Raw genomic sequence first — 26,388 nt, 5'->3', positions numbered from 1 at the left:
TATATATATATATATATATATAAAATCAACATAATAGTGTACATATTTTCCATTTAACCTAGAAAATCACAGCTTTCTTTCATTTAATTTTTACTTTTATTTGAAAAATATAATGTTGGAGGATAGAGCAGTCTCCCTCTCTGCTGGAACTCAATTTCATGGCAAATTCAATTTATCTCAAGAAGGTGGGTGTATTCAAACATGATTTTTCACTAACCTCAAACAAGTATTCCAGAAAGCATGAAAAAACCTGCAACACACAGGACAGCGTAACGGAATCAATCAACCAGGGCAGGGATTATCTAAGCTACTTTCATAATGTTAAAATCCATTCCAATAATTTATGTAGGGTCTTTTGTCCTATGATTTTTTCCCACAAATACAATCCCATGAGATTGTCACCACATTTTCTAAACCAAAAAGCTGATGAGTTGCTGTCTCTTAGACAACAATCCCCCATTGACCCTCTTTACATGAGCCTCAAACATTTCCAGGCTGTAAATGGCTTCTGTATCACTTTAGAAGTCAAGAAACACTCATTACAATGTTCCATAGTGATTGGAGATACTTAGTTTGTCAATAACAATTTTATTTGCGGTTCTAGATTGCTCAAGAAAGTAGACACTTAACTTTAGGTTGCCTGAAAGTTCATCCGAGCCTCCTCCTTGGCAGTTGGCACATAATTTTAGAGCATTTTTACACATAAAATGAATTTCAAAGCAAACCATATTCTCAAAATGCATGCACAAAAATGGATATATGCGTCCGGACGAGGACCCTTTACAAACCAAAGGTTGAGCAAATGTTCATGTGGGACCAAAAAAGATGTTCTGTGAAACGTAGTCATCTGCATCTGGGCAATGAATTCAGAACATGTTTACTTGTTTAGTGTTCTGGACTGCTCCCTCAACATCATCTGGTCTACATGGTCCGTTGTAAAGCTGATTGCCCTTAACCAAAAGATACTTCTTTTCTTTTCTTTTCTTTCTTAAATGAAAAAATTAAAAACACTACTATCGATTGGCTAACAGGTGCTTAATGGGCATTCGTTAGGGAGGAGTTTAGGTATAAGTTTTTTAGAATTACTTCGAGAAAGTGTCACAGTTCAGAAGGTGCAATAAATTAATATGAGCGTGTGTCTTTACGTAGTAACTTAGATGTAATTTTGATTTAGGTATCTTAACAAGTGTCATTAAACAACCTGTTAGAAAAACAAAACTGTATTACTCTAACTCAAAATTAGCCTCGAGAACAGACTAATATAAAGTCAAATGCAGTTGCACTTGCAGGGCTTGCGATATTTATTACAAGTGCAGAAATTTTCCTGCCAGTGCCAGAGCAATATCTCTGTAAATGCCTAAATTACCCTTATGAAGGTCAACCCAAATTCACTTCCAACTTTGCCATCTCCCCTGTTTTGTTTCCTATTCCTGCCGATGCATGTAGCCCATCAACCACCATCAGGACCTCCGCTCCCCAACCAGTAATGCTGTGCTCTCTCCTGCAAATCCCCCTCCCTAAATTGAGTATCCAACAAGGCCACCATGATTCACAGAGGCAGTACATCCCATGCCCTTTCATCCACTATCTTGGTCGCCCACTCACAGTTGGCTACACTTTCCTCTTGAAAACCCAATGAACTGTGTTTTTTACTGCCTTTCCAACCAAACCACAGTATCTAATAAATATTTTGAACATCCAAGTCCGAGTCATTGATTTTAAAGTTTGTACGTGAGAGTTTAGTTATGTTGGAAATCCTCAGTGGTGGTGAGGTTACATGTGGTTTCCTCTTCCTGTTTTAATCAACAGCATTGATGGACATTTTTAGCAAATAATGGTTAATTTTTTTTCCCGGGATTCTTGATATCAAGGATATGCTCATAAACCTCAAATTCTTGACTCTGATGTTTATGCTCATAATTTTTGCAATATTTTCCTTGCTATTTCTCGATTGAATCCCAAGAATTGCTATGAGGTTAGATTGGGTTGCCTCATTGTTTATGTACTACAAGTTGGGCTGGGAGCCGTAAGGCTTGAGAGAGATCCTGAGCGGAAGTTATAACGAAGGAAAGAAATCGACAGTGAGGATAGTAGAAATGGGTCAAACTTTAGGAAGGGTAATCTAGACATTTTAAAGAGATATTGCTCTAGGAAGAAAATCATCATTGTTATGGCAATGTTGCCAGCCACACTTGCAACAATGGAAGAATGTTCTATGTTGCTTGCCGTGGATGAGCTAGAGTCTATAGATTACGAAAATCTATATCATTAGATTTTCAAATCTCATTCTATAGATTCGATTAGTGATTGATTTGAATGAGCCAACAATGGGGACAAATTAGCTCAATAGATTACCTGCTTGAAAGAAGAAAAGGTGGTTATATTAACATTTGGTTCACGACCAAATTCGGCATGGTTGGCATACCGTCAGATTGAGTGTAATTGACTAATTTCCAACATAATTGCCTTGGTTTCTAGCTTTACCATATCAACACTTATTTTGGTAAATGAAACAAATGAGAGCGTGATTGTGGTTGCCAAATATAAACCCATTCCATGTCATTCATCTATACTCCCAGCTGGATTATCACTGTTCAATGGATTTTTTTTAACGGATGTCCAATGATCATTCATTAACATATTTAAAATTCATATAACCTATCATTTATATACACATACTAATAATGATTACCCTTCCTTACATTTATATACTTTTTTTGTTTAATCTTATTTACCTTTCCTTGTATTTCTTTTAATCTTACATTTTTAAAAGCATGACACCTGAAATATTTTTAACGCGTGTTCAGTGGACACTCGTTAGACAGATAGATCCTTTTTTTAATAAAGCATTTATATTTTCTAACAGGTGCCCTGTTAACTACACTATTTCATATCTTGGAAAGTTATTTTTAAGGGATTTCACATGTTAAATAAAATATCTAACCTTTTCTCTACAAATAAACATCACAAGTCTTCCGCTGGCACTTGTATATCTTGGAAGACTTGTGATGTTTATTTTTAGGGAAAAATTTGGGTATGTCATTTAACATGTGAATCCTTTAAAAATAACTTTCCAAAATATGAAATAGTTAATGCAGTAATTAAACATTTTTTTTAATCTATATTAAAGGGTGCCCAAAATCCCTACTTAAGTTACACCAAATTTATTATATGGATACACACACTTAAAATTTGTTGCACTTTCTATTTTTGAACTCCTTTTTAAATTAACAACACTCTTATCAAAGAGTTAACATTTGAAGCGCTAACAAGGGGAGTATTCGCTAGACACTCGTTAACTAAACTCATATTCATTACTAACTTCCACTATCAAAATTTTAGAAAGGTTTCCTTTTAAAATAAAAAAAAAAAAAAAAAGAATTTACATTCGCCCTCTCCATTTTACATCTTGCACTTCAATTCACTCACCGAATATGTAAATAGTATCGAAGAAGTGCTAGAAGTTAACTGATTAAGCAGTGAAAAAATCAATTCCCGGAAAAAGGGATTGGACTTTGCAGAAAGATGAGGTGGATTGAGGAATCTGGGATGTCAGGACCCACAAGAAAACGGCAGTGCCATACAGCTAACCACGTCGGATATCCTAGGATCTCCGACCTTACAAAGCGGATTCATTTCAAGTGGCTCCCGCACATAAATTCTTGTGGGCCGTTCTTTTGGTGTACGGATGTCACGTGTAATGATATTGCATTTTGGGCCCCCAACGAAGTTTTGAGTAGATCAGTCTAATCAAGCCTAGTACTGCCATAAGATCCCCTGGTTTTTTTCTTTTTTAAAAACTTTTTAATGAATTCAAAGTTAACTTTAATCTCGGCTAAGCTTGATTCTAATCAAGTGAACTTTGGAATAGCTGAATTCCAATGGATTGTATCTTCTACTTGTTAGTTTCGGGGTTTTTGTGTTTCTTGAGTCGAATTCAAGTTGACCTTCATTTAAATTTGTATGACTCTCAAGTATCATGTTTGTCGGAAGCTTGCAAGTTCAAGTACCACAAAATTTTGTAGAAAGTTTTAATTTGATGACTGGACAAACTCTTTTGACAACTGCTTATCCTTGAGTTCCATTTAGTATCTGTTAGGTTCATGGAAAGAGGTAATTCATGGTATAGAGTTAAGGATCCATGGCTCGGGCACTGGAGGAGGGACTAAGCCCCTCCCTCGGCGCAAGTTGACTATATTTCTCTTTCAGAATTTTTTGGAGTATTATTGAAAATTATTTAGCTGCCTTCGAATCATTCAATAGATTAGATCGGTCTATCTCTCTCTCCTAACTCCCTTCAAGCCCAATGTTTGATTTACTATAGGTTTCCAACATATGGTAAAATACTAAGGACTAGTTTGCGAGTTAAGAAGAGGAAAGGAAAAAAGATAAAGTTTTTAGGTTGTGGGAGAAAAGAAAATAAGAGAGAGAATGGAAAGGGAATCTCCAGTAATTGTTTGAAAGTTTAAGAAAGAAGTGGAATAATTTTGAATTTGGTATTAAAAATTTGTTCATTCGTAGTTTATGGACAAGTTTGGTATTTTGAAAAAGTTTAGAAGCTTAGCTTCAACTTTTCTTTTATTCCTCATCACAATTGGAAAGAATTTTTTTAAAACTATTGATCCCTCTATTTTTCTTCCTTTTCTTTTCTTTTCTTTCCACTTAAAAGCTCCCAAACAAAAGAAATCTACTAGTTTTTTCCCCCTTCATTCCTCTTTTTTCTTTTCAAATTCCTCCATCCAAACCTAGCCTCAATAGGACTATAGAATCTTTATTGCCTATGTTTAGTAGATTATTTTCTTGCAAGCAAGTTAGTACTAAAGCTTCTAATTATAAGTCTAAACTACTCTTTGGCAAGTACATTTTTTCTTGATTTCAGATCGCTATTTTGTCTCTTCCTAGTGTGGGAACATTGAGCCTTAAGTCTTTATTTTATTTTTTTTTTTAAAAATGCTTCATAGGAAAATGGTAGGATTTAAGAAACAGGAAAATGAAGCAGAATTTGTACTCAAAACCAAACCTCTCAATTTTAAGATTTCAACTTTAATCACTAGACCAAAATCTTCTCCACAAGAACCCGATGCCCATCTTTACCAAATGAAGAGAAGGTTGGGAGTTCATTTGAGGTGGTTGGCGAAGAGGTAAGCTAGATACGTATGCTTGGTGAACTTACTTGCATTAATTAAGTAATAATATTGTCCTAGTTAGAATATGATTTTGTAGTAATCTTTATTGATTGGCAAAATCATCCTTCGAGTCAAGCTTTCTCATCTCGAAATACAAATAACTCGTAAAAGAGACGATAATTTAGACTCGTTTACTATATCTAATTTATTTAAACTAAATTCATCATTGTCCTCTCCTATTATTCTTAACGAGTGGCCAAACAGCGCCATAGAATATTTGACCCTCAAAAGGATAAATACCTTGGATTCACGTTTCATGGTGGTAAGTACCGTTCGAACTGGCGCCGAGTGTGTGGGCGAAATTAGCCTGTAGAAGGGCCGGGGGCATGCTGGTGCTTGTCGCATTCACTGCCAGCTGGACGAGATCTGTCTACATCAAGCCTCAAAGTGGTCCGTTGCAACAGGCTGCCGATATCCATCGGACACGAGAGCGGAATCCAGGAACACACGACTATAGATCTGGGCCCATCGCATTGTGTAAGTGGGCCTTCATGTTTCTTCGCAGGGCTTTTCACTTCGGCCGAGAGAATTAGGCTGATATTTGAACTTTAAAGCCCAACAAAAGGGTTAAAAAAAAAAAAGAAAAAGAAAGAGAGAGATAAAATTTTCACCATCATTTTTATGCGAAAGGAAAGAGTTATAGACGGTTTGCTGGAGTAGAAGATCCTATCAAAGGATTGGAACAGATAGACGGTTTCGTCTAGTTCTGTCCGATTATGTAATTCTTACAACATTTGATGTAAAATGATACTCTATTATCTTGGTATAAATGTTGTTTTGTTTTCTTACTCATATAACTATTTATTATGATTACACTAAAGTTGTATAAAATTACATGAAAATTGTAAGAATTAGAACAGCTGGACTGAACTGGATAGAATCAACTAGAGAGACCCTAATCCATCAAATACCCAAAGCTTCTTTTTTTTTTTTTTTAAAGTTTAGAAAAAAATGCTAATTTTCTATTTCCAACAGTCCAATACATGCATGCAGTAAATTTCTGGACATTGGCGGGTTGTTTCGATCATCATCCTTCTATTATGTCGGCGGAGTTGACTCTTCTGCACCAAAAAAGACAATATTCAATCAAAGAAAGGATTAAAGAGATATGGATGCAGGTGGTAATGTTAAAGCCAAAATCAGCTAGAAAGCATATATTCCTAATCTTTTCCATCAATTCTTACCCAAAATTCCACTTTCCATTTTCAATTTCTTCCCGGAATGCTCATGTGACTACTCTCAGCCCCCTTGAAACACAACCTAATCTGGTGGTCCAAGCTCCACAACCCAGGCATCAAATGCCATTAATTTATTGACCAAAGGAAAGGAAACCACGGAGTAAGCAAAGCCACTCCTGTCAAAAAATGCTTCACGACTGACATAGATACAAGCTGACAACAACACCTTTTGATATGCAGTCATAGAAAATGGTTTCCAAATTCACAAAAAATCTCAGTTAACTACCAAAAAGGCAGTTATATGCACTTTGGACGTTCCCAGACGCAAGCTACTAATAATGAATGCAGTTAAGTTTACCGACTCGTGACGGGGTTGTACGTGGAAAGAATTCAGAGTTTTTCCAATAAGATGCTAACGGATGCGCCGTAGCATTTATGTCCATTGATCATGGGTGAAATGATATAGATGATCGTTTCTTGAATTAACACACAAGGGCCATTCATTAAGTTTGGGTGAGGCTCAAATTAATTGAATCTCGTGTTCAATGAGTTTGAGCTAGGCAGTTCGAATAGCTTGATGAGCTCGAGTTCAGTTGTCATTTGAATTTGTTAAGATTAATTGAGTTCGAAAATACATACATGAATACATATTTTTTGAATCATTAATATGTACTGGTGTATGTCTTTCATATCTCTCATTTAGAATCATATGAAATTGGATTCCTTTAAGTTCGATTGATTTCGACTAAACTATAGCTCAAATGTAGTTTGAAAGAGGAGTTTGAGAGTCGAACCAAACAACTTAAGATTACCTTAATAATGTTCCTATCAATAACGGGGAAAAAAGAAGAAGCTACATGACATTTAATTGGAATGGGGTCCATAGGTAGCCAGCAGCAAAAATTAAGCTGATCCTTCATGTACCCTTTAGGACCTAACAAAAGAGACATCATAGTTACATTTAGCAAACAACTTTAATTGGTAGTAAAATATTTCCAAACCTCTCTTCCCCACTCCCACTAGAGAAGAGAAAAGAAAAAAGAAACTATCCCTAGAAAGCTAATGTTCGTTAATTTCATTGATAAGTGACAACGTTGCATGACAAGATAATGTGACGAGAGTCTGGAACACAACATCAGTGTTGGGTGGTAGTCACTTTGATTTCCCTTTCGTAGATTTTCCATCCCCCATGTTCTTGAGAATTCACATGCTGAACAAGAACATCCGTAAACTTGCAAAAAGATGAATAACGAACACTTAAATATTGTTTAGCCTTTTGGAGGAATGCCTTCCACTTTCAACCTAAACAATCATACGAAGCGAGTATACATCAAGTTTTATCCCACGTGTCGCGTTTTATCTGCTGCCTTGTCTTGTACGTGGGTATTGGTTCAACTTGTTGAAATTTCCACATGATGGGAGCAGAAAATCTCATGTGGATACTCACGCTTTTATGTTTTCCCATTGATTGGGGCAGGTGTCGACCGTCGAGATAGAGTTGGGGTGTAGATTGCTCGATGCTAATCCAGATTGTCTAGACATTATTATCTTTGGTAGCTGCTCCTACATGAAAAGACCGGTTGTTGGTGGAGTCAGGTGCAAGATTAATGAGTCGAAGTTGTTAACATTTTATCCATCCATCGTGTAATCAAACCGATAGGAATCAGTGTGTTTGCCAGTAGATTTATTTGTCAAAATTTTGCCATGCATGCATGTTGGTAAAAAGACATTTTACTCACCTCTATGATACTATAGCAGAAGAAGTACGTACAAGAATGAGTTGATTTTGAAAGTGGACGATCAATTTGCCATTTGTCACGAGACTCGCAACATTAAGTGCAAATCATTAAAGCAGAGCATGGCTTGAACCGGCTCACGTCGTGTATGGATGAATATTGCTGTATATTGAATTCAGATAATGCTAGTTGTATTCCATTAACGACGGAAACTTGTTAAGGAGATTATAGAAAATGATTAGGATACGGGAAACTAGCCTATGGCCATGGTTCGTCGTAGCCGTATGGCCGGATTTTCACGCCTTAGCAATTAGTGAGAAGGGATTGTGGAAGTAGAAGCTTTACTAATATATAATTATGTACTTATACAGCAAGACTGTTGCCATGGCAAGTCCCTCTTGCTGAACCGACAGAACCAATCAGTCTGGTCCAGATTTCAAAACACTAATCAGGGGATGTCAGATTTGTGTTTTACCCTTCTTGTCTCCCTCCCCTTTTACCTTTCATTTTAATGAATGACAATGGAACAAGAGTGTATTGAGGAGGAGGATTAGCAACAGAACGAGTACAGTGAGTATCTGAAAGATTCGCTGTCATCAAGTAAAAATTGAACTCCAAGCATGATGCGCTAGAAGTAAAAAGTTTTTATCTAGCTACGTACTCCTTTTAGCATATGCATGCATGTCTTGAAGCTGTCAGATCACGGAACAATATAGCTACAACTTCCCTGTCTTTAGCTTCGGATAATGGACAAATATTCAGTGGCCTGCAGGGTGGCTGATTAACCTGACTCTGCATCGCACCTATGTGGGATTTTTATTGGTCACGCTTGGAGATTGCTTGCTGATGCTAAAATTATACTACTAGCTATGGTGTACAGACTAATTTCTTTCTTTGGTACTAATAGGTATCAGAGATATTGTCGCTGATACTGGATATATACCACTGGCAGATACTTCTTATATTCTTCCTGGGCATCATATTTGTGGCCCGAGCTTTAAGCAGCCGAAGCTAGTGGAGCTGAGGCAAAACCCATTCTCAACATGATATACATACACTTGGGAGCAAGGAAGAAGACAGACAAGAATCTGACGTAGATGCAGAACTGATGCCATTGGTCTATGACCTGTTCATGCCGGAGATGGACGACCGTGCATATGCTATCAGTGTATAAAGTGATTAAACCTGAAGGAAAGGGAGTGTTACATTTACTGGCACCAAATTTGGCTCTTTCATGTCTCTCTTTTTCGTTGTAAAAAAAACATAAAAAGACAAAGTTAAGGTTTTAAGAATTAGATATCCCGGTTCCAATTCTCCTTTCCCCTTCTCATCACTTCTTAAATTTTACCATCCTTTTGTTAGATTTTTTTTTAAAAAAATTGAGGAAGTCTAGATTTAGTGGATTGAATCTCCAAAATTTAGAGGTTTTGCATTCAAATCTCGCTAATCCTCGCCGCATCTTAAATCTCACTCTTTTTCTGTTAAAACGAATTAAAAAAGAAGACCTAAAATGCATGCAAATAAACCATTTATGTATTTGTACTTTTAGAAGGTCTAAGTTTTGATACGCTTAGTACAAAAAAAAAAAAAAAAAACATAAATCTACTGTTTACGTAGATCGAGCCAACTCAATTAGGTTTAGGTTTGTAATACTGTTGGGCATCTTCAAAATTGACAACGTATAATCCGGGCAATTTTATCATTCCGAATATATAAACTGCTCGCATGCTACTTCTAAGTTCTATCTAGTGGTACTAATTAATATGTTACTTTCTCTTGTAAACTCATGGAGAGTAGTGAACTTAGAGATTCTTACAAATTTCACCTATTAACTTCTGTAACTAAGATTGATTAATAGAGCTAGAAACAAATTTATCTTAAGAAAGCAACTCAAGAAAAAGTAGAAAGGATGGAAAGAAAGGAAGTGCCAACATGAATGTTGAAAGGTGGCTCTTCTTTTATGGCTTATTTTCTTGTTCCTTTCGTGGGCTGCATAGCATTAAGCCCCATCTGAACAGAAAATTCACTGTAACAAGAAAGAAACAGGTTACTGCAGATACTCCATAAATTATTGGGACGGTAAACAAGAGCTTCGGGTCTACTATTTGCGTATTCTATTACTTGCAATAATTGGTTTCCAGAAATAGCTGAAAATCAATAAAGTTTCTAGTTTCTAGTTTCGTAAAGATAACACTGCCGTACCAGATCATGGTACCCTTTTTCCGTCTTAGAGCGATTTCAAAGCGTCCGATAAGTTCAATCTTTTCCTAATTTGTGTCATACGCAGCCCGCACTATTTAACACTTTCATGGTTTTTGTCTGCTCCACCAGTAACATCATTGAAATCGATGTGCACCAACAATTATTCCAGTCACAAAGGAGTTTATTTTTTTTTGGACAAATTATCTTTTATTCGCGTGTGATGTGATGTTTTATCACATAACTCTCTTACGGTTTAAAAATTTATATACTGCCCCTCATAGTTTAGGTTAATCTGTCACCATTAGTTTTCTTGTTAAAACTAACCGTAAGTAGTAAAAAATCATAATCAAAATAATAAATTGTCAAATTTTTCCTTTCATTGTTTCTTCTTTTTGCCCTCCAAACATAAAAAAGAAGAAATTGAAATAAAAAATAAATAAATAAGAACTAAAAAACACCATTTAAGATTTGGTTTTAGAACTTATAATGATATTTGTAGTCAAAAAAGAATTTGGTATTTTTGTTTCTTATTTATTTGTTTTATATCTCCCTTCCATCTTTTTTGTTTGTTTTTTTTTATTTCCCTTCCATCTCTTCTGTATTTGCAGAAAATTAAGATTTTGTAGGCCAAAGTATAGGCTTTCAAAATCATCTCTTCTCTTCCCAAAAAAAAAAAAAGAGAGAAAGAAAAAAGAAAAAAAGTAATAAAAGAGTGAAATTTTCAATTTATTACCTCGACTTGATTTTTTACTTTTGACCGTTAGTTTTAATGAAAAAACTAATGATGACACTTTAACCCAAATCATCAGGGGTTTATATATAAGTTTTTAAACCACAGGGAGATTATGTAATAAAATACCAAATCATAGGGGGTAAAAGGTAATTTATCCTTTTTTCATATTTCAATTTTTTTTCCTTGTGATTTCGAAGAACGGGAAAAGAAAACACCAATATATTCTTCTATTCTTGGTGTAGACATTTTCCGCTAGAAATTTTGATTCCATTTGCCCTCAGAATCGGCATACTGTAGACATGGATTCCTTCGCTGCTCTACTTCCACTATTGAGCCATCTTTCTATGTCACCTGTGAAACGATATATATTTCAGAGTTCAGACAGTTGAGGGGAAGAACTATTTGTGCTTCCAAAGTCCAATCACCATAAATCATTTTTTCTAAAATAAAATTTCTAGGAAGGAAGAGGTGTGATTTAAGAAACGGAGAGGGGATAGAAGGATTAAAACCTATAACCTCTAAACTCTACGTTCTGAAGCCTTAACCACCATAAATCATGTTGAATAGTATGAAATGGAGAGTGACTAATGTATATCTCAACTTGTCTGAATACTGCAGACTTCGTCTTGAATCTTTATCTGGATCATTTTCAAGCTCTAGGCGCTCCATTCCTATCCTCGACAGCAACTTGTAAATGGCGGCTCTCCTTGCATGCATGTCTTCTTCAATGGTAGTTTGATTGGATGAATGCATGCATCTTCTTCCTGAATTATATGTCATCTTCTCAAGCCAAGAGATTTTTACAAAGTATTTGCATCATCAATAGAATTCAATGTCGACAAGGGTGCGAATAATCAGTTTCTTCCTTCTTATATTTGTCGTTTATTCTATTATGGAAGATAAATACACACGTCAAGCTTTTCCTTATATTTTTCTGTTTTAGAAAATGAAAATTCAATAATAGTCAACATTCTAAAATGCACCTGTGATAGGACAAGACTGAATTAGCACCATTTATTTAAAGCATCAATCTTTTGGCTAAGCGGTGCCTATTTGTTAAAAGGGGCCTTATATTTTACATTCGAAAAATATAGTTAATTTGAGAAAATGAGGGTGCAAGAATTGTGATTGCATGTATTCACATGCTAAGTTGAGTGTGATTTTGATATACTAACGAGTGCCCACCGAGCACTTAGTAAAAAAAAAAATTCAACATAAAAAACTGGTCTTAACTATGGCATATGAAATCCAAGATTTTCTGAATATCAATAAAATTTACCACTTGATTTCCCCTTTGTCTCTTTTGACCCTTGTGTCATCATAAAACCAAACTACTACCCTAATTACGATGAACGTACTAACGGCGTAAGTAGAGGAGTGATCCAAATGGATTTTAATGCTGCATTATCTTAACAACAAATATAAAAGTTATTCGACATCATAATTTTATGTTATTACTCGCAATTCTTCCTTTACAGCGGCCAGCTATGATATAGAGAGAGGATAGTCATCATAGAAAAATTCAAAAAAGGAGACAGTGAATAAAGAAATCTTTGTCTCACGATGATGAGATGCTTTTATTGTCGCAATGAAGTACGGTGGATATGGACTCTTGATTACCAATGATGAAGATTGATCTATCAAAGGAGAAAAAGATACTCATTTGATGTTCATATTATGCAAAAGCGAAATAAGAAGAAAGGGGGAGGAATAAAAATTCGTGGTCGAGATGGAGAAGTAGTTGATATCAAGATCCCATCAACCCCAATTCTCCAATCAGAGAACAGATTTAGTGGGTGGCCACACTCCCTATTTCCAGCTGGAGGGAATAGGGATATCCTAAAGCGAATGAATTATTGGATATAGCGTGTTTTATTGGTAACATGGGGAATCTGGAGACTGGAAAATCTACAAAGATGGATGAAAATAGGCCATGAAGATGAAGGGATGAATTGATCTTGACGGATCTTATACTTCCCACTTTATTGATGGAGGAATAGTCTGTAGTCAAAATGGACACACATCACCAATCTTCCTCGCCATCCGTTCATGTTCATGAATTAGCTTTCTCAAATTATGTATTGGTTGTGGGATTAGATGAGGGGTCCAAATGCCAGATCAAGTCTTGTTGCGAAAATACCATGCAACTGCTACAATTTGGAAGCTGGCATAATCCCTCCTAACCTTAATTCACAATCATTTAGCTTCTTTATTACCTTGTCCTTTTCTTCTTTTGGTTGTTCCAAAAAGAAAAAGAAAAAAAAAAACAAGGGCTTTAATAAATAGCTTTCGCCACCCCTTTTTGACCGTTATTCTATCAAATTTACACCATCCCATTTTTTGAATTTTTAAACTCTTTAGGCCAAATGTAAACGTGTCTAGAAAACAAAACTATGAGCGTGTAAAGATGTTATTCCGCTTCCTCTAAATAAAAAGGGATTTGACTGTAGAAAAGTAATGGTTGACAGGTTAGAAACGGGTCAGATTTTGAGACAGAGTTGATAATTAGGCTAGATTTTCTTCTCAAAATCGATATCATTCGAATTTTCTTCGCCGGATGTATATTGGGAAGCGGTTGCGAAAACAAGAGCTCCCAATTGATCTTCCCTACACATCCAGTAAAGAAGAATTGTCTATCAGAAGTACAAAAATGGGAATGAAATCTTCGCAATGGAGATTTTTATCTTAGGCTATCACAAACTAATTTAGCTTAAAAATTTGCTTTGCAAGATCTATATGTGGACTCCAGTAATCTCAGGTCCAACATTATGTTCTAAAGAAACCCAAAAAAGAAAAAGAGAAAAAATCTCATCAAAACAACCCTTTACTCGGCAAAGTGGATCACTATGTGTACAAATTTTTTGAAATATTTACTGGTTAATGATTTGCAAGTTATCCATTTGCATCTGCACTTCTGCAGGCCCAATCCCTCCATTTTACGAACGAGACAAGACAAGATGCTTTCTATATCCCTGACCAAGCCCCTAGTCGACCATAGTCCTGGACATCGACGCTGGACTTTGAAAAACAATTGGTGGTCCGATGCTATGAAGCGCTACTCCCTGGGTACACGCTGAAACCATAGTGTCTTGGGTTCGCTATGAATAGGCAAGCCACACACAGTCATTTTTAAGTAGTTATTAGGCCCATACAAAAATCCACAGGTGTTCGTTTCTGTGTTAACGAGGTAAAAAGGAGAATGAACTCGTTTCTGATTGGAAACCTACAATTCAATGGTAAGTACAAACTGATGGCACAAAAGTTCAAAAAAAAAAAAAAAAGAAAGGGCCAGAATTCTCTCGTCTCCTTTTGCTTGGCTGCACAACAAAGAGACTAATAACAGAAAGCGGACGAGAAATCCTCTAGCTGAAGCAATGACAACTAAGTTAAGATCAACCAGATACAACTACGTTCAAGAATTAATCTGATGCATGTCCATAACAAATGGCACAGTTCAGATAATTACCCTATACCCCGATGTCATATGAGCAAGTTGGCTAGTTTAATTGAACAAGGGGCAAAAGTACCAGGTCCAATTAACACCTTTCCCATCCTTCGAATTTTACCCGCCAGACCAAAGAAAAGGCACAGGTTGTCATATGCTTAAAACGCAGAGAGCATCATCATTTTGGGCTGAGTTTGGAGTAAATGGACACTCTCAGGCCCTCTGTTCATAAGAATTTTCAAGAACTTGGACCCCAGGTCCATATATCAAACGGCAACGGTCATTAAAGGAACCAACTAGTCGAGACACCACCTCCTTAAAGAACATGTTTGCCATCTGTCAAGCAGAAGGAAAATAAGAAAAAGTATACCAAACTCAAACCTCCAGCTTATGATATAAGTCATGAATTTCTGCAACTTCTTTAGAGCAATATCTCCTTTAATTACTGAATAACACAAATGTTCAAAGAAAAATTGCTTGTTTTGAAAATTTTAGTGTCATTGCACCCGTAAAATTTCTCGATCAATACTCATTAAACACGGATTATCAAGAACAACCATGGAAACTAACCAGATACCAAACCCAGATTTTATGGACATAATTTAAACCAATGTGAAGATAAACTCCTCCAAAGTTTCACATGTAATTTCAATCTTGCCAAGAGTAGTTAACTCCATAAAGGAAGCATACCTGTCGATAAAATGGAGATTGAAACTTAAAATCAACCCAGAAATAAAGGTTACAAGTTCCTGGAACAGGCCCGGGATTGAATTGCCAGATGTTTATCAGATGATCGAAAAGAGCACTTTGAGATGCAGTAGTCTGCAAGTAAAATGAACGAGATGTTACAATCTCATCAACTGAAAGTCTGAAAAGATGCTCAGGACATGATGAACATCACAAAGTACAGTAAAAATTCCTAAGACATGCAAAGCAAAACATAATAGAAGCAGCAAACTTCTGAACCAAAAGCCAATCATAGAACTTGTTGCACCCCATTTGACAAATTAGCCTCGGCTTAACATTATGGTTGACTTTTTTCCTTGTTTTGGATTAGATGACAATGAAAGATGTATTTAAGATGCCATACGGCCTACTGTTGATATGAGGTCAAGAAAATATTTAGATTTTAGAGTAATTTATACGGAGCTGCTTTTCACAAGTTGAAATCTCCAGTTCAGGACAGTATATAAGTAATTATAACAGTCACACTGACACTACACTTTGAACATTTTGAAGATGACCTGCATCCTATTTATCAATGTTTCATGAGGGTAAAGGGACCAAAGGCCATTTCACAAGCCACTATGATCCCAGCTAACTTAGATTATTCCACTCATGTCAATCACTAATGTGTCGTACCAGACCAGTTCCATAAATGGGAATACCAAAATATCTCCAATACAAGAACAGTAAGAACTTATGTCTGTACCTGTTAACAATAGAATAAGGCATACCGAAAACTGAAACTTCCAAAACCAAGACATTCACTATAAGAAATTTTCATACCTTTATATATCTTGGCTTGGTCAACTCAACATGGGACATATAACTTTCAACAAGAAACTTAAAACCAATTTCTAGGTCTGCATCAAAAGATCCATCTGGATTGCGCCGAACTATTTCTGATCGTTGACACCATGGAAGGAAATCTTCATACAAGTCAACAGCAGCAACAACAGCAAATAACTGCTCTGGAGAGTATCTAACAGTATTTAGAAAATACAAGTCAGTGCACAAATCATATGATCCTCATAAGAAAAATGTGGGCAAGATCAAATTCTGACATAATGACATAAAAGAAAAACAAATGCATGAAATGGAAAAAAATTCAATGCATTGCAACTAGACAGTTAGGACATAAGGCTATATGAAGATGGAAAAAAACTGTAATAGCACTCGTAAGAATTTGAATGAACAGCATAATGCTGCAAGCCAATCAAAGCCCATTCCATAAGAATAGGCTGTACGTCTCAGTCATTGTCCTTCTTCCACCATAATGAATTTACTTTTGCTCAGCTCACAGGATGCAACTTATGTAAAACTAGATGAAAAAGTCACTTTTTATTGTTTTTTGTTTTTGTTTGGGGGGGGGGGGGGGGGGGGGACACGCTCTCCTAAAACTCAGGAAGCGCCGGGTTTGATAATATCACAAAGTACAGGATCAACCACAGGATAGATGAAAGCATGACGAAACTAAATCTAACATGAAACCTCAAAACTTTATGGCAGCCAATTATCCGAAAAATGATAAAAATGCCGAAATTAATGTGATAGTTATAGCATGAAAAAACGCAACACGAATATCTAAGGCAGAAATGAAATCTACACCACTTTAGATGATCAGAACTGCCCCGTTACATAACCGCTCTGTGATGCTAAGGTCTACCGCAGCTAAAATAAAATGAACAATCTTTCTCAAACAACTGAGCTTCACTAACGAACTAAGACACAGCTAACAAATCAATCAAGAGTTTAACCGCATTTCAGCAAAACCAAACAAATAAGATGGAAGAAAAAAGGGGGTGAGAGAGAAGAAGATCAAAGATGAAAAAGAATCAAAACCTTACCCTAAAACGCGGCGTTCTTCGTAGACTTTGGATAACATACTCCCTTCTTCACCATCACCACACCCCAAAAATCCTCTCCTTTGCGAAAGACTGGCGCCATTGCAATGACCACAATTGCACAAGCTCCTAAATCCTAAACACGCATTGCTGTGTTGATACGAACCGGAAATCGTCCGATTATTAGCTGGAGAATATGGATTAAAGCCAGCAAAGCTGTTGAATCCTCGAATCTGAAACAAATTCCCCAATCCCGCACTAGTTTTGGAATATCCGCGTCTTATAAATCGTCGAGATACATCTCGACGGGTTGCCAAACACCGCCCTACCGCCTTCGTCGTCAACCCAGACCACGGCATTGTTTCAATTTTATGGCATAATATTCAGCAACTGAAAAACCTAGCTAAATCGGTCGCCTTCATCGATTTCGATATACTTGACCTAATGTAATTAAACATGAAGAACAAAAATATGTAATCAATTTCGGCAAGAATTTACTGTCAAAATCGAAAATTCAGAAGGAAAAAATAGGGAAGAAAAATTTGAAGAGAAAATTCTATGATGCAGAAGCAGAAAGGGAGGAAACGCAAGCAAGAAAGGGGGAGAAAGCAATCGGCAAATTTTGCGATACAATCGTGTGTTGGGTTGGGCCGCTGACCCGCTGGGAAATTGGGCAACTTTTCAGACAGCGGTGGGTAAGGCTTGGTTTGGTCATATTTCTAAGTTTGTCCGAATGTACGTCTGGAAAAATCATCATATACAATAGTAACATTAAAAAAAAAAAAGAAAAAAGGACCAACGTCCATGGCAAAAATGAAAATTGTTTGTAGGTTGGTTTGGTTTATTAGGGATAAGGTTTGTCCAGAACGGATCGAACCGATGTAATTTGAATTAGTATCCTGTGAAGTCTGTGAAATTTTTTTCTTTTTCTTTATTCAAAATTTTTTTACGCTTTAAACTGTTAATGTAAATGGATAATGATCATGGCTTTTAAAGTGATCACTGAGTTTATTTGGATGATTTATTTGATTCAGTTACTGTAGTACTTTTTGTGATGTGATGTATGTGAGATAAAAAGGTGATTGGGAATTGTGCGTATGATGCAAGCAAAACAAAATCTGAAATTTTTATTCCAAATTCTATGTTTTTCTAGTCAAGATACTTGTAGCTAAAATAGGCATTAGTGTTCTCTACTTGTTATTAGTTTGATATTAATTGTTTTATTAGGAATACGATAGGAAGTTGCAGAACAAGTGAACAAGTCAGATTTTAGCAGGTGACCTTACTGCTACTAAGGTGGCGTTTGGTTCGCACATCGGTATTGGATTCGGATTCGGAATCGGATATCTTGGGTTTGGAATGAGATCATTCATTCCAATACATTTGTTTGGTTCAAGTACCTGGAATGTGTATCATTACTATAGTTGATGTTTGGTTCGTCAACTCTTTCGGAATGGAATATAATAAATATATTATAAACCCCATCGTAAATGATAGTTATTGGCTCTTTGTAAATGGGATATAAGAAATATTCACTAATTAAATATATTAGTATAAATGTATTAGTAAATTCAGTCTAACTAATTAATAATTTCTATTAGTAAACATGTATAATTATTAGTATAATGGATAATATTAATTATATTACATAAATTAATATACATTATATAATACATATAAATAATAATAATATTATTATAAGTTTGTAACTAATTAAATTAAATATTATATATATAATTAAATATAAATATACAAATGTTATAATATAATTATATAATATATACAAATATTAATTATAATAATATTTTATATAAATATAATATATATTACATATTAAATATAGTTATTATTATATATTATTATATTTAAAATAATAATTATTATAATTATATAACTTATTAATATTGCATACATGTATATATTATAATTATATGCACATATAATATACATTTATAAATATACATATATATTATAAATATAATATTATATAATATTAATAAATTTATAATATATATTATATAAGTATAATTATATTTAACTAAATAATTATAATATATAATTATATAATACAATAACATCATTATTATAAGTTTATAACTAATTAAATTAAATATTATATATATAATTAATTATAATTATACAAATGCTATAAAATAAATACATAATTATAATTATATAATATATAAATATTAATTGTACTCATATTTTATATAAGTATAATGCATATTAATATTAGATATAGTAATTATTATATATTATTGTATTTAAAATAATAAATATAAATATAAATATAATTTATTAATTTATTAATATTATATACATGTGTATATTATAATCATATGCACATATAATATGCATTTATAAATATACATATATATTATAAATATATTATTATATAATATTAATAAATTTATAATATATATTATATGAATATAATTATATTTAACTAAATAATTATAATATATATTTATATAATGTACTAATATTATAATTATAATATATTATATATATTATATATTATAATATATAATATATATAATATATATAAATATTAATTATATCATTGTATAATTATAATATGTAATTGGATTTGTTTCTTGGAATCAAACTTGGGAATCGGACAAAACCCACCAAAATACTTGGGAATGGAGAAACATCAAATTTTTAGAAATCATTCCAAGATTTCAATTCCCATTCCAGTGAACCAAACACCATTTATGGGGTTCATTCCATTCCCCGAATCCGATACCCTCTTACCAAACGCCCCCTAAGTCTTTGATACAGGTTGCTACTCCACTATCATTTCCTCGTACATGTTCTTCACATAGTGAATTTTAAGAAAATCGGTTAGACTCCTATTCGACCATTTTGTACCAATGCATGTAGCAACAATACAAAAATGAGCATGTTTTTTTTATACACTTTTAGCATACAATTTTGTCTACACTAACAAGTTTAGATCAATGCTACATAACATGAATTTAATTTTGAAATTTAAATCATATATATGTGGTGACATACATCCATAGATAGATGTTAACGTTAAAAAAAAAAAAAAAAATTATTACACTGTCAGAATCCTACAAATATTATTTGGAGTTAATATTTGGATAGAGTGTTATTTGAAATATTATTTGGACTAATTACTGTATCACTTTTTTGTAATGTGATGTATGTGAGATAAAAAGTTGGTTGAAAATATAAAAAGATGAGTTGAAAAATGTATTTATGATGCAAGCACAATATTATTTGGAATAATAATGGTATCCAAACAAACCCAATTGGGAGTGTTTGTATAGAATATTATTTGGAATAATTACTGTAACACTTTTTATGATGTGATGTATGTAAAATAAAAAGATAGTTGGGAATATAAAAAAGGTGGGTTGGAAAATGTATTTATAATGCAAGCAAAATATTATTTAGAATAATTTCACTGTCAATTAATATTACTGCAAGTTTTATAGAAAGTTGGCGATATACCTGCGCTCTTAATTATCTCTATACAAAAGGCACTCTCAACTAAAACAGAGAAGATCACAAAGCCTGAAGAGATATTTGACAAAAATCTGTACAATATTTCTTCTTCTGATTTTACAAAAACAAAAGGCAAGCATACACTAAAACGTCAAAGCAGCTGAATGAAATTAATCAAACAATAAATAAATGAAGTTATGTCAGACATCATAGCACCATAAAATTGTAGTTCATGATTCTATGCAAAGACGGGCTTAAATCTTGTGGAGAGTCTTCAGGGGCTTGTTTTGATTTGTGGCAGTGTCAGAATGATCCATGGCCCTTGCATCTCCTTAACGTCCCTCTAGTCCCTTATGCAGAACTCAGGCTAAGCCTCATGCCATTCTGGTTTGACAATCTTCCTTCTCTCCTCAGCACTGGGTTTGAGGAGGTTTACATCTGTAGTCAAACTACTAATTAGAATCAACTGAAAAATACGAGTTGTAAATTACAATCACAAGAATGTCAATTCTCGTAGTTGATTGCGTTCTCTATCCAAGTCCCTACTCTTTTTGGGAACTATGAACCTTGGAATGATCATCTATAAGAGATAACTTTCCATGAGGTACGACCTGCACAATGAATTTATAGACCTTTATAGTTGTCAGAAAATCTGATTTTTTATTTTCATCTTGCAAGACTTTAGTATGGGATGTACTTGATCATTGGATGAAGCAGTGGCTGCTGACTTTTTTCTGCATTTTTGGCGGCGTTTTCTGCTTTTCTTCTCTTCTTCAGAATCCTCGTCAGCAAAGTTTTGATCAGTCATCTCTGAAAACAACACACAATCACAGACTGTCTAAGTTGGCAGATATAGTTGAAACAAGCAACTACAATTCGTCCTTTGGTTATCAAGTGGATAAACAAATCTCATACCAAATTACCAATAGCATCTCTCTCTCTCTTTTTTTTATTACATAATCATTCTTAAACCACATATCTCTAATTTGAAGCTCAAGGAGCACATCTCCAAGAAGTCTGACACTTCTGAAGTCAACTTCCATATTTTCTTGAAGCCTGTTGAAAGTAGCAAGGTATCTTTTTAATTTTGAATAAATATAGCAATATTGGCATTCAACTTTCCACCTCCAAAAATGGTTTATGATATAGTGAAGTTAAACTTCTGTTTTTGACACATTAACCTTGACCGTGCCAGTTAGCAAACAAAATGGAATCAGTCTCTAATAACAAAAGAGGCTGTAAACTCTATTCAATGTAAACAAAATAGCAGCAGTGTAGCAGCACTCACTGTGAAGGAGTTAGAGCTTTTGTAAACTGGACCAAACTAAGATGATAATATACCTGTATTGCTGCCCATAGAATCTTGGCAGCCAAACGGAAACGCAGTTGGATTGGCAGTAGTAGATACAGGAGCTTGTCCTTGGAAGGTTCTGGTCTGGTGCCTGCACGAGGACCTGTAATGTTGAATCCAGGGATTTGCCAAAACAGGGTCAGATTTCTGTGCTTGCTTTGGTCGTGCCATTTCTCTCCTGTAATTGCTGAAATTGACTCTTGCCCAAGAGCCATCTTTGAAAACCTTGAACTAATTTTTAAGACCAAAAAAAAAAAAAAAGCAATGTCAATGATCACATTTCAAAGAATAACGTAGATATTCCGAACTGCTAATGCAGCTAGCAATCATTAACGAGTTATTTGATCAAACCTGGCCAGAAGGAGTAGCAACACCATCATTCATTTGCCCCCAGTTTTTAGGTTCTGACAAGGATTCTTGTTGGGAGAAACCACCCAATGTATCCAACGAATCATACAACTGGTTAACAAATGAGGCCTCCATCGAATTAAGATACAAGCTGTGTTTCTCGTCTGTCCACTGTGTGGATTCTGATTCTGTTTCTTGAGATTCCTGAATGCAATAAACTGAATCAGAACAAAATAGGAATTTAAACTAAAGACTCATCAGCTCCAATCAGTTCAAAAATTAATTTCTTGTTTCTTGTCTCTTTAATTCATAATCTTTATTCTGCTGATCGAAGAAGCCACTTAGACTAGTAACCCAAAAACAAGGTAGAAGTAGAGAAACTCCACCGCCTTTTGAAACCTCCCAAAATAGATTCTTTTATCTATGAGCGTATGACAAATTAGATACCACCAGCTTGATTTTGGATCACCAAACAGATAGAATCCTTCAACTGACAACTAAATCTTGAAAAATAATTACAGATGACAAAGGAATTAAGGAAAAAAGGCAATAGTAGCTAAAGTGTGTAAAAATCCATGGAAAAGCACCCCAAAAAAAAAAATTGTTCAAGAAATGAGCTGAATAAACTAGACCCAACTATCCCTCATGCCCAAGATACCAGAAAGGAAGCTACATACTTCTCCAGAAATTATACCTGAAAACTCAAGGACAAAAAAAAAAAAAAAAAAGGAAGAAGAGGTAAATACCAGCAAAGTTGAGGTTGTATCATCAGAATTCGAGGGATGTTTTTCTTTTTCAACGCTCAGCTCCGACAATAGCGACCCCGTTCGGTCCATTTCTGGCCTTGATGAAGAACCATTTAAGCTTTGCATGTTCCTATAGATATCTTTCTGGAATCCGCACCCAAATTTAGGAAAACAAAAGAGACAAATCCCCAGAATTGTTCACTCGTAGCACCAGACTTAGAAAACGAAAAAGGAAAAAAAAATCATGTAAAAGAAGCCGTTCTCTGGATTAGGTTGGTTTCTGGAACGATTTACTATATATTCACTGGTATCATGAACAAACCAATGGGTCGGTTTTTGTTGATGGAAAGAAAGAGGAATTTGGGACCCAAAAAGAGTAGCCCAGTTGTCGCACTTTTACACTTGTCCAGCCGAAGTTGATGTCCACGTCAGCCGCGAATTCGGGGAATGAGTGAGTAGCCAGGAAGCCAGGCAGGCGGAGGAGGATGGAAAATTGGAAAATTGGAAAAAGGCAGGACAAGGGTCAGATGCAAGATATTTTTCTCTCTCGTACGGCTAAATTCACTGTTCCACCCCAAAAAATATCTTGACTCTCAGCTCACAAATATCTTGGGTCACCAGTAGGAGGATTGACTGCGCAGCAGCGCAACATTTGAACCGTCGCCGTCCCGGATTAATTTTAGCACGACCTAATCGTACAATTCTTGACAAGTAATCTTGTACCGAGAACTTAAATGTTCGACAAAATAATTTTTTTCCCTTGAAGGAATTGTTCGACAATTAACATGTCTGGTTTTCGAGGATGTCTTGGGCTCTAATAATAACTTGAGCCAAATGAGGGTCAATATGATCGTATTAGCACTCTCAGAAATCCTATGGCTTGTATATTAACCAAGCTGACTAGTATGCCCGAAACACTTGTGAGGCCACCCTTCGTTTATCCTACTCTTCAAATTGGCTCCGTCCGGGTCATGTATTTTTAGGGGTATGTTTGGTATTTTCAAAAATATTGTGTTTGGATAGAGTATTATTTAAAATAATTATTGTAACACTTTTTTGTAATGTAATGTATGTGAGATAAAAAAGTAGTTAGAAATATAAAAAGGTGAGTTAGAAAATGTATTTATAATACATACAAAATATTATATGAAATAATTCAGTATCCAAACACTCTAATTGTAGCAATGCGTCTAGAAAAAAACTTATACTATAAATGGTTAGATTTTTTGGGGCGTTCTTGAGAATGTATTTAAGGTATTTTTAAGATTTAAAATTTTAGTGAGGTATTTTTTAATTTTTTTTATAAAAAAAAAACTTCACCACCCATCACCCTCTCCTCTCCTCCCTCTTCCACAGCACCATCACCACCGCCCTCCCCTTTTCTCTGCTCTCTTCTCCCTCTTGTTCCCCCTCCTTCCTTCTTCCTCTTCCTTTTCCTCTCCTCCGCAACCCCCTCCCTCTTTCTCTCTCTAGTCACCCTAAGCACAACCAAAATGGGGGAGAAAGAAGAAAAGGAAGGAGGGGAGGGAAGGAGAGAAAGAGGGAGGGAGGGAGGGAGGGAGGGAGGGAAGGGAGAGAAAGGGAAAAAGAGAGATGGCGGTGGCGATGAAGGAGGGGAGGGGTGGTGGTGGGTGAAAAAGGATAGAGGCGATAGAGTTTTATTTATTTACTTATTTATTTTGTTAGTTGTATTTGAAATTTGTATGAATTAGGTGTTTTTTAAAATGCTTTTCGAAGTGTGTTATTGTAGTATCACATTTAAAAACTTGTTTGTGAAAAAATGATCAATCTATACGGACATGTTCTGTACCAGACCATGTCATGAATAAATAGCACTAGCTCAACTAGTGTTGTTAGACTCGAGCTGGATCGGCCGATTCAATCATGAACCAGCCTTCTTCTCGAGTTGGTTTTGTAGCATAAAACTGTTTTGGTCAAAACCCAATCAAAACTGTCAAACTAGCCAAACCAATGACCTGATTCGACTGGTTGACCCACTTTTCAAACTTTTCTTTCTTATTTTCTCCAAATATAATTTGAGTTACCTAAATTGTAAAATTTTCATTTATTAATAGGGATAAAAATTTGCCACCCATTTAGTTTAAATATCAAAATCACTCGTTTTTCTAAATAATATCTAAATAAATAAATTTTCATTTCTATCATTTTATCAATTTAGTATCAATGATTCCAATTTGCATTAATTTTTCTTAATTTAGTTTTTCAAGTAGTTTTGCAAAATTGACATATTTTAGTCATGAATTTACATTTTATACATAATTTTTGGGTGTATATTTGATTGCAAGTCTAATATTTTTGAAATATTTTGTATGGTTAGTTAAATATAACCAAGAACTTAATTTTAATATTTTTGAAACTTATAAAAATATAAAATAATTATGAAATCAATTTGACGTCAGTGGATTTTTGAGAACGGTCTGATTGATCCGACCAATTGATCCCTAACCCAATAATTTTGTCAAGAACATTGAGCCCAACCCTTATACCAAAACAAAACTACTGTAAAACTCACTAATTTGCCTATTTCAAGGAAAGGGGAATAGACTATGCAACCGTAGGTTGGAATCTTGGATTGCCAAGATTTTCAAAGTTTTAAGATCGGTGTGCTTTGGCAAAGATGACTAACAGCAGTGATCAGTGGTTAGTGGTTACAGAAACAAAAAGAGACGCACAGAGAGAGATTGTAGAGTGGATGGTGCTATAATCTTAATAATAGTTCAAGAGTATATTTATTAGTTTAGTCAAATATAAAAGAGTGGTGGAGTACAAGAGATTTACTTATCAAAGATGCACTTCAAATTTATGAATGGATTTTACAATTCACACCTAAAATTTGTACAAAGGTTATGATTGTAGATATTATCAATTCTTTTGCTATAGGATTGGAGAAAATAGTGATAATATTAGAAGCCTCTCTTGTGATTTTTACTAATAGCATTTAACACTCTTGAAGTTTTAAAAATATCACTTACCTCTCCTGATAATTGCAAAATGACTATAGAGACCCTTACCTTCATACATACATATCAAATAATTGAAGCTCAAAAACTCAAAGAAAAAGAAATATAAGTCACTCTCTTCTCTTACCCTTTTCTCTAACATTCTATCTTGTCCATTTGTTTGAATGACTACTACTTTTTTCTTTTTGTAACTTATTGTAAACTGAATTTTGTTTATCTTCTTCTTTTAAGTGATTGTGGTAAAATGAAGTACGATTTCTTTAATTATTTTGATTTGATTTTTATAGCAATTTAGTACAACTTCAAGACTTGGGTCATGGATTGATAAGAGATTAAAAGAAATAGGGTTCATAGTTTTGATCATATAAAGTTGAACTGGTGCTAATGTATTTTTTTACAAGTATCTTTTCTGTTTTTCAAATTTATACTTCTAGCAGT

The 26,388-nt window shown here is 34.6% G+C and overlaps 2 protein-coding genes across 6 annotated transcripts; both read right to left on the bottom strand.

The window, feature by feature from the left end:
* Window positions 1-14,223: 14,223 nt before the first annotated feature.
* LOC113713239 (uncharacterized) lies at window positions 14,224-17,791 on the bottom strand. Of its 2 annotated transcripts, none has more exons than XM_027236920.2 (5): window positions 17,679-17,791; window positions 17,051-17,488; window positions 15,990-16,185; window positions 15,171-15,302; window positions 14,224-14,816 (listed from the first exon to the last, which is right to left on the bottom strand). In XM_027236920.2, exons 2-5 carry the CDS (start codon window positions 17,404-17,406, stop codon window positions 14,694-14,696), a joined length of 807 nt encoding a protein of 268 aa, XP_027092721.1. In that variant the 5' UTR covers window positions 17,407-17,488; window positions 17,679-17,791; the 3' UTR covers window positions 14,224-14,693. The 2 variants fall into 2 exon arrangements, with proteins under 2 accessions (XP_027092721.1, XP_071925624.1); XM_072069523.1 differs by having other exon boundaries at window positions 17,706-17,724.
* Window positions 17,792-20,604: 2,813 nt separating this feature from the next.
* On the bottom strand, window positions 20,605-23,444 carry LOC113713708 (cold-regulated protein 28-like). Of its 4 annotated transcripts, none has more exons than XM_027237496.2 (6): window positions 22,970-23,444; window positions 22,227-22,427; window positions 21,866-22,106; window positions 21,222-21,334; window positions 21,071-21,135; window positions 20,605-20,962 (listed from the first exon to the last, which is right to left on the bottom strand). In XM_027237496.2, exons 1-6 carry the CDS (start codon window positions 23,093-23,095, stop codon window positions 20,935-20,937), a joined length of 774 nt encoding a protein of 257 aa, XP_027093297.1. In that variant the 5' UTR covers window positions 23,096-23,444; the 3' UTR covers window positions 20,605-20,934. The 4 variants fall into 4 exon arrangements, with proteins under 4 accessions (XP_027093297.1, XP_027093299.1, XP_027093300.1 ...); XM_027237498.2 differs by having other exon boundaries at window positions 21,091-21,135; window positions 22,970-23,243; XM_027237499.2 differs by lacking the exon at window positions 21,071-21,135 and having other exon boundaries at window positions 22,970-23,243.
* Window positions 23,445-26,388: the final 2,944 nt, after the last annotated feature.

The sequence above is a fragment of the Coffea arabica genome, chromosome 10c (genome assembly GCF_036785885.1).
Source record: "Coffea arabica cultivar ET-39 chromosome 10c, Coffea Arabica ET-39 HiFi, whole genome shotgun sequence".
Lineage (NCBI taxonomy): Eukaryota > Viridiplantae > Streptophyta > Magnoliopsida > Gentianales > Rubiaceae > Coffea > Coffea arabica.
Note: the sequence above shows the minus strand (reverse complement) of the source record. Positions and strands in the feature narration are given on the sequence as shown.